We start from the raw sequence: 16081 nt of genomic DNA on the forward strand, positions 1-16081 counted from the left end.
ACATTTGCTCCTTTTTAAATTTTTTTTCCCTCTCACCTCAAACCAATGCCCTCTAGTTTTGGACTCACCCATCCTGGGAAAAAGACCTTCCCTATCCCTCCTAACCATGCCCGTTGTGATTTTATAAGAGTTTATCAACCACTCTTCAGCCTCTGACTGTCCAGGAAAAAAGTCCCAGCCGCTTCAGCCTCTCCCAATAGCTCAGACCCTCTAACCCCAGCAACATTCTTGAAAATCTTTTTTAAACCCTCCGATTGTAAGTTTGTTGGCTGAACTGGTAGGTTTATTCTCAGACATTTCGTCACTATGCTAGGTAACATCATCAATGAGCCTCTGGTGAAGCACTGGTGTTCTGTCCCGCTTTCTATTTATGTGTCTTGGTCTGTTTAGGTGGGTGATATCATTTCTGGTTCTTTTTCTCAGAGGCTGGTAAATGGGATCCAAATCAATGTGGTTATTGATGGACTATCAAACCGGAACTCATGACTGCATTCTTTCCACTTTCCTTCTCATGTGGGGAAACTGTGGGATTGAGACCAGGGAATCAAATAAAGAATTCCATAGTCAACTGAATTGGAACTTCAATGGAGAGCAGTACATTAGGGATGGTCAATACATGTTGACATCACTACTTCACATAGAGGGTAGTGGGCATTTGGAATGTGTTGCCAGCAGAGGTGGTAGAAGCAGGCTTGGTAGATTCATTTAAAATGCGTCTGGACAGATGCATGAGTAATTGGGGAGCAGAGGGATACAAATGCTTAAGAATTGGCCGACAGGTTTAGACAGTACATTTGGATCAACTCAGGCTTGAAGGGCCGTAGGGCCTGTTAATTTTCTTTGTTCTTCTTCGTCCTAATACCCACATCCTGTGAACATCTAATAAAAAATATTCAATCCAACTAACTTGCACTTTATCTGAGTGGCAACTGCGGATGGACATTCAATGAAAGGAGAATAAGAATGACCATCCCAGCTAACTTACCTTTATCTTTGGAAGAAAACATTCAGCTCACTTTTGCTCAGCTTGGGGTAAATTACTGCTGATTAGACTAGATTCAATTCCCTACAGTGTGGAAACAGGCCCTTCAGCCCAACAAGTCCACACCGACCCTCCGAAGAGTAGCCCACCCAGACCCATTTCTCTCTGACTAATGCAGCTAACACTATGGGCAATTTAGCATGGCCAATTCACCTGGCCTGCACATCTTTGGACTGTGGGAGGATACCGGAGCACCCGGAGGAAACCCACGCAGACACGGGGAGAATATGCAAATCCACACGGAGGGTTGCCCAAGGCTGGTATCGAACCTGAGCCACCATTGCCATCCACATAGCTTGCTCATTGGATTACTGTGTGATGCAGTTGAACCCCACACTGGCATTCCTCTGGCTGCTGAGGGCTCTTGTGTGGTAGCGTTCACACCTCTGAGCCAGAAGGTCCAGATTCAAATTCCACTTACTCCGGGGGGGGGGTCATAACATGCCTGAATGGATTGGTCAGAAAGTGCCCTTCTCTGGCTGCTGACAGAGAGACTGAAAGCAAAACTGACTAAAATAATTGCAATACTGGTTTTTCACCCACCTGCCTTTACACTCTGTTGAATTCAGTGTACAGGGTGGAAAAACTGACTTTCCTAACAGTTCTTTGGGTGTCCTACCAAGGGAATTGGAGTCAGATCTATCCGTATATCACTCGATGGCCTGACCAGGGGAATCAGCTCCAGTGATATCAGTGTGTGTGGCCCCATTCATTTCTTTGCACTGACCCACCTACTGTAATGGGACGTACCAGGGCATTCTATACTCCGATCATTAATTACAGTGCATGCATTAATCATCAGATCTGCAATATTTTCTGGCCTAGGCTCTCACATCAACCTTTGCAGCAGAGCACTTTGATGGCAGCTGGACTTGATCATATGACATCAGGCCCACATGCAAACCTTGGTTCAGTCCAACTCTCGCAGGAGCAGATGAGGCAGAGACAGCAGCAGCTTCGACAGCAGCGACTCCTACAGGTGGGAACTGGTCTTGTACAAGGTGCAGTCCTGCATTGCCAACTCGAATAGCCCTGCTGTATTAATACCGTAAATCTGATTTCATGAAACAAAGCAGTTCATTCAGTGTAAAAGGTGCATTTGTTTCAACTACCCAAGTGCACTGAAACCATGTGATCCTTTCCTTCCTACAGTCCGAAACCATTTTGTTGGAATCATCATTAAAGTTATTCATTTCCATCCAGATATTAAATTCCAGCCAGTAATAGGCACAGAAAATGGGATAAATGTAATTTTCCCAGATTTTATTAATGAGTGTTTTTGTATTGTCCTTTGATCCTGAAATTAACTTGCACCTACATCTTACGAATAATGAATGATTTCCCATTTCATAGAATCCCTACAGCCGTTTGGCCCACCAAGTCCACACCGACACTCTGAAGAATAACCCTCCCCTTCTACAGCTTATGTCCGAAACATTGGTTCTCCTGCTCCTCAGATGCTGCCTGATGTGCTATACTTTTCCAGCACCACACATTCAACCCTACTCTACGTTTACCCCTGACTAATGCCCCTAACCTATGCATCCCTGAACACTATGGGTAATTTAACATGGCCAATTCACTTCACCTGCACATCTTTTGACTATGGGAGGAAACCGACAGAGACACGGGGAGAATGTGCAAACTGCATATAAACAGTCACCCGTGGGTGGAATCGAACCTGGGCCCCTGGCACAATGAGGCAGTAGTGTTCGCCACTGTGCCACTCCACCCAAATGTGCTGGCTCGCATTTATTGATGTTAAACGTCATTTGCCAGATATTTGCCACTCTGCATGAGTACTAATATAATCCTGGAATATTTTGCAGCATTCTTCCATATTGACCATCTTCTCTGCAAAATTTAGAAACTGTACTAGAAATGATTAATGTAGTCGATGAGCAGCAGTTGTTCCTGATCTTTGTGGAACACCACTTCCCACCTTCTGCAACTCTTGAACAGCTACCCTTTACTCCCAGTATCTGCTTTCTGTCTTGAAGCCAGTTGGCAATCGACACTGTTCCTCGCTCCTGACTTTGCATTCTCCAACCTTATTCACCAATCCATAACAACTGAAAGAACTGCGGATGTTGGAAATCAGAAACAACAACAGAAACTGTTGGAAAAGCTCAGCAGCTCTGTGCAGAGAAATCAGAGGTAGTGTTTTGGATCCAGTGACCCCTCCCCAGAACAGTTTCGAAGAAGTGTCACTGGACGCGAAACGTTAACTCTTGATTTCTCTCCACAGATGCTGCCTGACCTGGTGAGCTTTTCTAGCGATTTCTTTTTTTGTTGTTTATTCATTAGCCTGTTATTGTTGCATGTTATAGGAGGTCATCTGAAGGTCCAAAGAAATGACATCATTGCATTAACATTGTGCACTCTCTCTGTGTTACCATTCAAGGAATTCAATAAGGTTGGTCCAGCAAAATATTTACTTTAGAAATCATGCTGACCATTCATTATTCCTCTTTTCTCCATGATTTTTAAAAACTCCAAATATAAAATGTCATTATATATGTTCTACTTTCTATTCCATTAGTAATTGAATTTCACAGGTTTACACTATTCCAAAGAGCATTTGATAATATGTATTTGGCAAATGATTTCCTTTAAATTTCTGCCTTCCTGTGGGTACTTAAACTTACTGTTCAGTGTCACCCTCAACCAAACTTAATTTAATTCACCCATTTTAAAATTCCTCCTGATTTCACACACCATTAATTTGAAAGCAAACACTTGACCTACCTGACAATAAAGCAGAATTGGGTTTAGTTCAAATCAGAACTATAAGATCTCCAAATCCAAAAGGTCATCGGCTATAATGGTTCACAACTCCACCTGCTGTTACCCATTTAAGCTGCATAACTAACTTCCTGAACAAGGGGTCCTTTCAATCTGAAGATTTTCTTCCATGATTTCCTAAAAAAGAATCATTATTTTCCCTTCTCAAGTGAAGGAGGTTGAACATTTCCTTGAGTGAAGTCAGTCTGAATTGGGCTGACTCTACTGTCTATCACATGGGGAATTTCCCTGAACTATCACTCAACAGTGTGATACCTTTGTCGATGCATCAATATCATCATTAGAGTTTGTAATGATGCTGTTCCTTGCATGCCAGTGCTTTTTAGCTGTGAACCTGACTAGCATTGATTTTATCCTGTATTAGGCATGGTTTGGTCATGAGTCTTCCACCACAGTGAACCTTAGGCAAGAAGTTAGCTTCAAAGGAACAGATTAAAGCCAAAGAGTAGGGAGACAGTAGCTTAATGCTAATGTCTCTGGACTGGTAATCCAGAAACCCACACTGGGGTTCTGTGGATGTGAGTGTGAATTCCAGCATACTAAAACTGGAATTCAGTAAAACATTTAGAATTAAAAGCTACTACAATGGCAACCATATAACCAATTGTCAAATGTGTACCTAGTTCACTCATGCCATTTAAGGACAGAAATCTGCCAACCTTGATTAAAAATGCCAAAGAACTGCTGGTGTTAGAAATCTGCTTTGTCTCCAAAGATGCTTCCAGGCATACTGAGTTTCTCCAGCAATTTCTGTTTATGTTTCAGATGTCCAGAACCTGCTATTGTTAGTCATTTTTTGGGATTATGTAGAGAGCCTCTTTTGGCAAGATGGTCCAAATGGCCTCCTGTGGTATTAAATTCTGAAATGTTTTGTCCGAAAGGAATAATGTTTTGTCCTCTTGTTACAGATACAGCAGCAGCAGCAGCAGCAACAACAACAAAGTCAGCAAACACTAGGGTTACAAGCAGCGCAATCGCAGCAAGCACTGGTGAGTGAATGATGAAATATTTCTGTGAAGACATTTCTCAATGCCTTGAGAATGAAATGTTAGGTTGCAAATATATTTCTCACTACATTTGTTGGTTTTAGAGATAGCATACAACATTCAGGCACTGCATATATAACTCATCGGTTGACTGCTGTACTAAACATTCTTGCACGGAACTTTATCCACGATTCCGTTCACAAACTGGTCTGGCAGTTCAGTACCCACCACTTGAAACACCCCCTTTTAACCAAGACAACTGCTTGTTAACAGGGAGGTGAATGCCTTGTAGTATAATCGCTAGACTATTAATCCAGAAACTCAACTAATGTTCTAGGGACCTGGGTTCAAATCCCATCATGGCAGATGGTGGAATTTGAATTCAATAATAATCTAGAATTAAGAATATGCTGATGACCGTGAGTGCATTGCGGATTGTTGGAAAAATGCATCTGGTTCACTAATATCCTTCAGGGAAGGAAATCTGCCATCCTCACCTGGTCTGACCAACATGTGATTCCAGACCTACAGCCAATGTGGTTGACTCTAAACTGCCCTCTGAATTGGCCTAACAGGCCACTCAGTTTAAAGGCAGCTTGGGACGGGCAATAAATGCTAGCCAATCATTGATGCCCATACCCCACGTGTGAATTTAAAAACAAATTGGGTAAACGGCTGGAAACACTTACCTCCACCAGAAGGATCGATTGTAAAGGGGCTTCTTAAACCATGGTAAGTGCACCAACTTCTATGGACACTAGTTACAGAGCCATAGAGTCATTGAGATGTACAGCACGGAAACGGACCCTTCGGTCTTCCTTCTTCCTCTTGCATTATTCTGGTTCACAACACTCTGTAATAGGCCATATTCCTGCCCTATTTTAAAATGAAGGTTACAACTCAAAAGGCAGATATGAGACAGCTGGACACTGTCAATTTATTTATTTCATCACCAGACGCTTCATCAAAGACAATGAAACAGCTCCATTTGGAAAGAACCTTGCTTTAAATATTCAATATTCTTTAGATATTTTGTTTATTTATTTAAATATTATGAAATGTATTTATTTATATACATTTTAAATATCAGTGCCAAGTAGAAACCTGATCTGATAGCATTTAGCCTTCTATTCAACCTACTCAGTTATTCAGCTCCATGGGAATTTCATGTCACATTGACATATCTTGACAGCTACTAATATCAAAATCAGGAACTAATTCGCTCCTTCAGAATTTTCCCTATTCCAATTTAGTCTTAATCAGACATCATACAACAAGCAAATACATTTATTGTGTCACTTCCTGCCTATATTTCTCATGGGCCAGGCCAGACTTGCTCAAAACCTTTCCAGAAAGTAGCCCAGACTCTAACTTTGCCAGTTGTTTTAAGCAGGTGTTACACGGATATTCTAGGATGGTTACAGCTGGTCAAACCTCTTAGCTTTAAACAAAATATAATTTATTTACAAGATTACCAAATGAAACGCAAACAAAAGAGAGCTCAATGCCAAATAACTTATCCAATCCGAAAGCCCGACAGATTATCCCAACTTAATGATGCTATTCCAAATCCCCATAAACACCCCTTGGCACAAAAGGTAAAATCAAACCCAGGGTCTTACAGGAAAGAGGTCAGAGAGAGAGAGAAGGATCAGTACGGACCTGCTTTGGTCCAGCAGCTTCACAACTGCCTGACTGCTTTCAGTGCACAGCCAGACTGCCAAAAAACCAAACCAAATCAGAGAAGAGCTGAGCTAGGACAACTGGCCACTCCCCTTTCATTGTACCCCTTTTCTTTTAAAAGTTTGAAAGCCCTTTGCCTAAGAGAGTATCTTTTAGGTGTGATCAGATTGGCCCCAAAACCCATCCAGCCCAGACTTTTCAGAACCTGTGTTTTTATGACCACCTGAAAAAAATACCAGGATAATATAACCTTGTTAAAGGAGCAGCATCGTCACACCTTCCTCCTGTCCTCTCCTCCCCCCCCGCCAATAATATTCAAAGATGGCTTCATTTTAATTTTAAACTGTTAGTACTGTATAACACGCACATATACATTGCATTGACTATAAACATGAAATCATGCACTACTATATTGTGTTTGTCTGTTTTACTCCTGCCACAGAACACCTCTGTTTCTTATTCAAGTCCCAACAATGCCTCGGCAATCATGTTCTCTTGTCCTGTCAATTTTCAAGTTGAATGGCTGTAACAACAAGCTGCATTTCAACAGCCAGGCATGTTTGTCCTTAAATTTCTCCGCAAACTTCAATGTGTTATGGTCGGTGTATATTATTGTCTCAGACATGTTACTGGTAACATAAACATTGAAATGTTGTAACGCCAACACCAAGCTCAATGTCTCCTTCTCAAATGTCCAATATTTCTGCTGATGAATGTTCAGTTTCCTGGACAAATACCTGATAGGTCTTTCTGTCTTCTCAGTGTCTTCCTTCAAGAGCACAGCACCGCCACCCACATCACTTGCATTGATAGCCACCTTGAATGGCTTTGGGTAATTAGATGTGGCTTATACTGGGGCAGTGGCTAACGCAGCTTTCAGGCTGTCAAATGCCTCTGAGAGTCCGCTGAACCTTCTTGCCTTGCTGTAGCAAATCATGAGTGAAGCTGCCACACTGCCAAAATTTGTACAAATTTTCGATAAAATCCCTGGGACTGGAGTAGATTAGATTACTTACAGTGTGGAAACAGGCCCTTCAGCCCAACAAGTCCACACCGACCCGCCGAAGCGCAACCCACCCATACCCCTACATTTACCCCTTACCTAAGACTACGGGCAATTTATCATGACCCGCACATCTTTGGACTGTGGGAGGAAACCGAAGCACCCGGAGAAAACCCACTCAGATACTGGGAGAATGTGCAAACTCCACACAGTCAGTCGCCTGAGGTGGGAACTGAACCTGGATCTCTGGCGCTGTGAGGCAGCAGTGCTAACCACTGTGCCACCGTGCCGCCTGTGCTCTTTTTGCCAATGGCATGGGAAACTCCCCAATTAAGTTTGTTTTTGTGTCCTGTGGCCCGTTTGTCCGTGTTCAATAACATGGTCCAGGAAGGTGACTTGGGCTTTGGCAAATTCACTTTTAGCCAGGTGTATCATCAAGCCTTCCTTCTGAAGTCTGTCAAACAATCCTGATACATGTTGTAAATGTTTTTTTCCATGCGTGACTAAGAATCACCACGTCATCAATATATACGACACAATTCAGTAATCCAGCAATTACCTTATTGGGTAGTCGCTGAAATGTGACTGGTGCATTTTTTTAATACCAAATGACAAGGCTTTTAACTAATACAATCCATTTGGTGTTGCAAAAGCCAAAAATTGCCTCTGCTCTTTCTGACAAAAGTGCCTGCCAGTATCCTCTGAGCAAGTCTAACTTAGAAGTATAAGTTTCTTGTCCCAGCTTTTCAACATAGTGTTCCAAACATGAACTCCGATATGTATCAGTCTTTGGAACTGCACTGACTTTGCGATAGTCCACACATAACCGTTGCGTACCATTTGATTTTAGCACCATTACTCTGGGTGAGCTCCAGTCACTGTAACTCACTTAGATTATGTTGTCTTGCAGCATGCGTTCAATCTCCTTTTGAACCTGTGCCAACTTGGAAGGACTTTGCTTAATCAGAACAGCATCTCTTATATTTACACCATGTATAATTAGGTTAATACTTCCCAGCTTATTTTCACATACCTGCCCATGTGATAGTAATAACTCTTTCAGGTCATTTTGAATTTCGTCTAAAAGGTAGTTCAGTAATTTATCCCAATTTTTGACAACTTCTTCATTGTCCAACTTAATTTGAGCAATGTCCAATTCCGAATCATAGAATCCCTACAATGTGGAAATAGCCATTTGGCCCAACAAGTCCATACTGATTCCGAAGAGTATCCCACCCAGACCCATTCCCCTACCGTATTATCCTAACTAATGCACCTAACCTACACATCCCTGGACACTATGGGCAATTTAGCATGGCCAGTTCACCTGAACTGCACATCTTTGGATTGTGGGAAGAAACCAGAGTACCCAGAGGAAGCCCACGCAGAAATGAGTGAGAATGTGCAAACTCCACACAGACAGTCACCCAAGGCTGGAATCGAACCTATGTCCCTAATGCTGTGAGGCAGCAGTGCTAACTACTAAGCCACTGTGTCACCTGTGAACTTGGTTCTCCCCTCTGTGTTGCAATCAATAATACAGTCTCCTTTGTCTTTCCTTCCCTGTCAAAATATCTTTTGAGCGTATTCACATAACACACTGAGATTTATTACTGTATGGAGTCCTCATCAAATAGTTCACCTCACTCAATTTCCTTTCAATTTGATAAGGTCTACTAAACCAAAAGTAACACTAACATCTTATCCCCAAAGGCAAAATTGCGAGTTTTCGATTTCTTGTGTGCTGTGATACTGCTGTCTAGCCAACTCCTCTGCTCAATTTAATTGTTGGCGAAAAGTTTGCACATAGTCCAAATAGTGGTCTCTGAATTCTGACTTTGAATTTCTCCTTAATCAATTTTAGCGGTCCTCTCACTTCATGCCCAAAAACGAATTTGAATGGACTGAATTTAGTCAATTCATTTAGAGTCATAGAGATGTGCAGCATGGAAACAGACCCTTAGGTCCAACCCGTCCATGCTGACCAGATATCCCAACCCAATCTAGTCCCACCTGCCAGCACCCGGCCCATATCCCTCCAAACCCTTCCTATTCATATACCCATCCAAATGCCTCTTAAGTGTTGCAACTGTACCAGCCTCCACCACATCTCTGGTAGCTCATTCCATACACGTTTCACCCTCTGCGTGAAAAAGTTTCCCCTTAGGTCTCTTTTATATCTTTCCTCTCTCACTCTAAACCTATGCCCTCTAGTTCTGGACTCCCTGACCCAAGGGAAAAGACTTTGTCTATTTACTCCATCCATGCCCCTCATAATTTTGTAAACCTCTATAAGGTCACCCCTCAGCCTCCGACACTCTAGGGAAAACAGTCCCAGCCTGTTCAGCCTCTCCCTGTAGCTCAGATCCTCCAACCCTGGCAACATTCTTGTAAATCTTTTCTAAACCCTGATCACAAAATGTACAAATGGAATTCCCTTATCTCAATCATCTGGCTAGTCTTGATTAGAAGCCTTCAACATGGTCTTTAATGTCTGATGCCACCTTTCCAGTGCTCTCTGCGACTCGAGATGATACGCAGTAGATGTGAATTGTTTTATTCCTGAACTGTCCATGACCACCTCCAATAATTTTGATGTAAATTTCGACCCTTGATCTGATTGTATCTCTATGGGTAGTCTGTACCTAGTGAAATACTTGAGTAATTCCTCTATTATCCTTTTTGCTGCGATATTGTTTAATGGAAAAGCACCTGGAGATCTAGGAGACACATCCATTATTGTTAACAAATACTGATTATCACTTTTTGTTTAAGGTAGGAGTCCTAAATAATCAATTAAAACTCTTGTAAAATGTTTCTCAGATGCTGGAATAGGTATTAAAGGTGCAGGTTTTATTGCTGCCTGTGATTTTCCAATTACCTAACATGTATGGCATGTCTGGCAAAATTCAACTACATCCTTGTGCAGTCCAGGCCAGTAAAAATACTTCTGTGTTTTAGCTTGAGTTTTTCCGCAATCCTAAATGACCCCTTAGAAATAGCTCATGCATTACTTACAAAACCCCCTTTCCACAACCCACTGACAGTGCGACTTGATGAACTTCTGCCTGAAAATGTGATGGTCTCCATTTCCTCATTAAGACATGATCTTTAAGATAGTAACATTCAGGGATACATATGGATTTTTTTTTCTGTGTATGCCTTTGTATACAAATTGCTTTACATTTTCATCTTTCTGTTGTAACCCAGTTAATTTATCTGAGCTAAAGATGTCTGCTTTGTCATCTACCTGCTCCTGTTTTGTGTCAACCAGCTGATCAAACAGGGTCTATGCTAATTTCACTTCAACTTTCATATCTGTACTCTTTGATCTCTCCTGTTTCAACTGGTGACTTTGCAACCTCATTCCCACGCAGTCAGGAAAAATCCCAGGAGATGTGTTCTGCAATAGTTCAGTTGCCTGAGTTACCACTTGGGTTTTCAGCCACAGTAGGCAGCAGTCCTACCTGTGAACCAGTTATATCATTAGCAAGGACACATGAGTAGTTTGTCCAGTACTCTTACCACGACTTCGCCAATCATCACTTGACACTCTAATGTCACTTTAAATAATTGAGCACTTCTTGTCTGACCGTGAATTCCCGTTACTAGCACCTTTTCTGGAAAAAGTCCTTCAGAAGTACATATCTCCTCATCTTCCAACATCTCAGATTGAGAGGATCCTGTATCTCTTCATATTGTGACCTTTTTATCTGCTGCTTCTGGCCTATGTGAGTAAACTTTACCTTTGCAGGTATATGGTTTAAGAATATCTGGCTGCTCCTCCTCCTTAACCAACCTCCAACCAGGTTGTACATTCTGGTGCAACTTTCCAGCCTCCACTGTGCTTTCCATTACTACGCCAACAAAATTCACTGGCTTATCCTCTTTTTCTACATCTGGCTTCCCAACACTGTGATTTCATGTGGCCTACTTTGTTGCAGTGAAAACACCGGAGCTTTATAACTTCTCTTTCCCTTTCAAGGATGTCCTTTTTACCCTATTGTAAGTTATCCTTATGATCTTTACCAAGATCTACCTTTCCCTTTCCATGCAAGGATTTCTCTTTCCTTCCATTTCTATCCCTCTCAGATTGAAAATGACTTTGGAAGCCAAACTTTGATTTATGTGCTAACTCATAATCATCAGCTGCTAATCTTGCCTTTTTAATTCTCTGCTCTTCAGCATGAGTTCTCACTACTTCAGGAAGTGACTTTTTGAACTCCTCCAAAATAATCATCTGAGAATGTCGTAGCTTTGCTCTATGTTTAATGCCCTTATCCACCAACAAAAATTACCTGGTTTGATCCTTTCAGACTCAGTGTAGGGTTGACCAGGGTCCCTTCTTAGATTCCTGAAGCATTGACTGTAGGCTTTCTGGCACAAGCTCATATGCACTTACAGATGGTGATCATATGCCCCAGATAACTCCTCTGATAATGATGTGAATACCTCGCTCACTCTACCCATAAACTTCGTTTGAATCAACAAAACCCACAATGTGACTGGCCACTGCATTTGTTTAGCCACCTTTTCAAATGAGATGAAAAAGCTTCCACATCCTTGACATCAAATTTAGACAATACTTGAATATATTTTAACAGTTTCTCACCTGGCCTTTGGCTACCAAGGGCTTGTTCATCCTCACTCTGTTCCTCACTAAGCTTATCTTTAGCCTTCATCTCCATCCTTTTAAGCTGACTTTCTTATCTAAGTCTAGATTAGAGTGGTGCTGGAAAAGCACAGCAGGTCAGGCAGCATCCAAGGAGCAGGAAAATCGACGTTTCGGGCAAAAGCCCTTCATCAGGACCTAGATTTCTTACCTAAGTGCCAATTTCTGTAGTTCAAACTCCCTCTCTTTCTTCCTTTCCTCTCTTTCCATTTTTCTCTCTTCTCTCTTTCTTTCTCTTTTTCTGTTTGTTCTGCTAAAGTGATTCATTCTTTTTTTCTCTTTCCTCTGCTTTTAATCATAGTTCCTTGTCTTCTGCCTCTAACTCAAGCTGCTTCATTTTCAATTGAATTTTAGCCATCTCTAAAGATTCTGATGGTACTTCCAGCAAATGTAAATGCTGAACTATTGCTGTAATTGTATCTCCTTTTCTCACAGAAGAAGGCAGCTCCTACTCCACCTTGTCCTTAATTGCAGCAGCTTGTCCTTATTCACCTTTTGAAAAAAACCCCAAAGTCACTTCTTCCACCCCCAGAAAGCTCTTGGTGACCGAACGAGCCATTGCTATCCCAAGCAGTGTTTAAACCAACCAAATTCAACACCCAAAACAAAAGGTAATAACACCTACCACTCACTGCCTCTGAGTCCAACAACCCTCATCCCAAGTCAGAACCATAGAACAAATCCTGCAAAGAGCCCCCAATCTGTCAAGGACCAGGCTAGACCCCCCCTCAAAGCATTTCAAGTAAGTAGCCCATACCCTAACTTTGCCAGTTGTTTTATACAGGTGTAACACGGATATTCTAGGACAGATGTAGCCAGCCAGACCCCTTAGTTTTAAGCAAAGCAGAATTTATTTACAAATTTACTCAATGAAACACAAACAAAAAGAGAACAGAATACCAAATAACTTAACCTATCTGAAAACCCAACAGATTAACCCAACTTAATGATGCTGTTCCAAATACTTGCAACAATCCCCATAAACACCCCTTGACACAAAAAGGTAAAATCAAACACAGGGTCTTACAGGAGAGAGGTCAGAGAGAGAGAGAGAGAGAGAGAGAGGAGGATCAGCATGGACCTGCTGCTTTGGGTCGAGTAGCTTCACAACTGCCTGCTTTCAGTGAATAGACTGCCAAAAACCAAACCAAACCAGAGAAAAGCTGAGCTGGGAGAACTGGCCACTGCTGTTTCATTGTACAAGTTTTCTTAAAAGAACATGAAAGCCTTTTTCCTGAGGCAGTATCTGTTAGCTGTGATCAAATTGGCCCTAGAACACATCCAATCCCAGACTTCTCAGAACCAGTGTTTTTACAACCTCCTGACAAAAAAACCAAGGACAACACAACCTTTGTAAAGGAGCAACATCACACATGTTCATGAGTTTAAGGTCAGGACACACTGGTCAAGGAGAAGGCAAGGTCTCCAGACTTAGGCTGTGGAATTCACAATACCGGAGTGTGATCGATGCAGGGGTACTGAAGAAATAAAGAAGATAGATAGATTTTTAATTAGTAATGTATTGAAGAGTGGGACAAGAAGGTCGCATTGAGACCAAAATAAGGTCATTGAATGGTGGAGTAAGCTGAGGGGGCTGACTTGCTAGCTCATGCTGCAAGTTCTTATGTTGTTGAATCCTTTCTGTTGTACTAAAGTTAAATGCTGTTAACATTTCAGCTGTTCTAAATGCTGTTTTCAAGGTAAAGTTACCAATATGGCGTCTTCGAAGAGATGAATGAAGATATTTATTTTCCAAGCTGCCTGAAGGGTTTCTAAAACCTCTGTGCGTAGAAATCTTCCTCAAAATAGCTTCAATCATTCAGACTCATTGGTTTGTTTTGACAGTATCAAAGATGATTTCTCTGATGTCATTTGCACCAATTTTGACTGCGTCTGCAGTATTTTTGCACTGAATTCGATATCACGTGATCGGATTGTACCCTTTTTCATTTACGTTAATGACTTGTTTTAATTAAAATTGACAATGTCTTGGTTGTGGAGTAAAATTTATGTTTCTTATGCAAACTGTCAAAACAATAAAGAACTTCAAATTCCAAGAGATGATTTTGATGCCCAATTCTTTTAATCAATTTACTTTAAACCTGTTTCTGAAGAATCATCCTAACTTTATCGGTGACTTTACATTCAGTAAATAGTCTAGAAGCTGCTAAATTGCTGTCCAAATTCCATTTCCCATTGTAGCTTCTTGAGCTTTTCCTTGAAGGGATTGAATCTGCTTGAATCTAATTTGATTCTCCACCATGTATGCTTAATCAGGATTAACCCCCTGGGCTGCTAGTGAGCTTTTAACTGCTGTCACTGCTTCTTATCTATTGTATAAATGCTTGTTTCTCTTCCTACTGGCTGGGAGAGGCTTTTATTGACTCGGTTATTTTTGGTGATTTCTCTACAGGAGGTTTCTGTTCAGATATATCTCCTTTGCAGCTACTGTTCAGCAATGTGGCTCTTCTAGCTTCTAGTTGTTCTTAAAGATGATTTTTTTGAAAACATTTTGTTGAGTTATTCTCTTCAGTGCACTTCTCCGTGTACTCGTGTATTCCTGGCCTTGAGTACACGTGACAATAAGGTCTAAATCCAAGTCTGTTTCTTAACCTGAGACTTCACTGCTGCCATGATATTCTAAGCAGCTGATCTGGTTGTGTGGTTTTATATCCACATCCATGAGTTTGAGTTCAAGACAATGGGACTAGAGAAGTTAAATTCAAGATCTGCTTCCACATTCCTCTTTTAAACTCCATTTATTGCATATTCACACTAAATGTTATTCTACAAGAAGACATACGGTTCTAATCTTACTACTAACTTATTAAGAGACCATCCTCTGATCTCTAGCCATCTTCCATCTTCTATCGATCTAACCAACTCTGCCCATACGGTACTATTTATATCTACTGGGGTGCAGTTCCATTACATAATTAAAAGGCTGTGTGGAGTCCCTTACACAACAGAAAGCATGTTGGTCATCACAGTGAGAGATTTGTGAAACCATTTCAGTAGAATACAGAGGTTTAGATGCTTAAATCATGTGGACAGATTACTTGAGCTTTGAGTGTATTCCATTGAGTTTTGGGAGGTAATTTCAAGATGGTTTTTAGCTTAAAAGGATTGAAAGGGTAAAAGCTTAAAGTCTATCTACACTGGGGTGGGGGTGGGTATGAAGGAACAACAAGAGGAACGTAATCATAAATATAAACCTCGATGATTCAGGGTGATGACAGAAAGCGTATGTTCATATGAAGACGTGTAGGAATTAGCCCCAAAGGTCTGTGAACGTTGAGAGTTAAATGAAATTTCCAAGGCTGAGCTTGATGAGTCTTTTCAGGTAAAGGTATGAAAAGAAACCTTTTGATGAAATCAAATTGAACCATGACAATAAAGGCGTGATTGTCCAATTCCTTTTCTGTATAATGTTTACAACAGCATGAGCTGATTGTGAGTATTAACTCACATTGTAGAGCTCTTTGCGTTCTTGTGCTTCATTTACTTATTCCGTTTTCAAAGCTGCACCCTGCGACTCTGACACAATGCAACCACACCGGCATGTGTTTATGCACATGTAGTTAACGGAGAGCCTCTTAGGGCCTTTCGATCAGATTAAAGTGGAAGGTGAGTCACAGACGATGTGATGTTAGGAGCTGTTGACCAAACGCTTGGTGAAAGAGATGAGTATTTTAGAAGGGCCTGAGAGTAGGAGTTAGAAGTGAGGACAGTTTTAAGGAAGGAATTCTCGAAGATGGCGCGTAACTGGGTCATAGAATGTGGAGCAGCACAGCACACGAACAGGCCCTTCAGCCCATGATGTTGTGCCTAACATGACAGCAAATTAAACTCATCCCTTGTGCTTGGCCTTGGTCGATAGCCTTCTATTT

General features: G+C 41.4%; 1 protein-coding gene across 5 annotated transcripts in view; it reads left to right on the forward strand.

Annotated features, from left to right (window-relative positions):
• LOC132821781 (mediator of RNA polymerase II transcription subunit 12-like protein) overlaps positions 1 to 16081 on the forward strand; it is a 604412-nt gene that overhangs the window by 567719 nt on the left and 20612 nt on the right. For 3 of the 5 annotated variants that reach the window (XM_060834551.1, XM_060834553.1, XM_060834556.1), the window contains 2 exons: positions 1868 to 2021; positions 4756 to 4836. In XM_060834551.1, the coding sequence (XP_060690534.1) occupies positions 1868 to 2021; positions 4756 to 4836 (235 nt within the window). Of the gene's footprint in view, positions 1 to 1867; positions 2022 to 4755; positions 4837 to 13868; positions 14126 to 16081 lie in introns of those variants that run through there. The other 2 variants (XM_060834554.1, XM_060834555.1) reach the window with 2 other exon arrangements.

Source organism: Hemiscyllium ocellatum, chromosome 13 (genome assembly GCF_020745735.1).
Source record: "Hemiscyllium ocellatum isolate sHemOce1 chromosome 13, sHemOce1.pat.X.cur, whole genome shotgun sequence".
In the NCBI taxonomy this organism is placed as follows: domain Eukaryota; kingdom Metazoa; phylum Chordata; class Chondrichthyes; order Orectolobiformes; family Hemiscylliidae; genus Hemiscyllium; species Hemiscyllium ocellatum.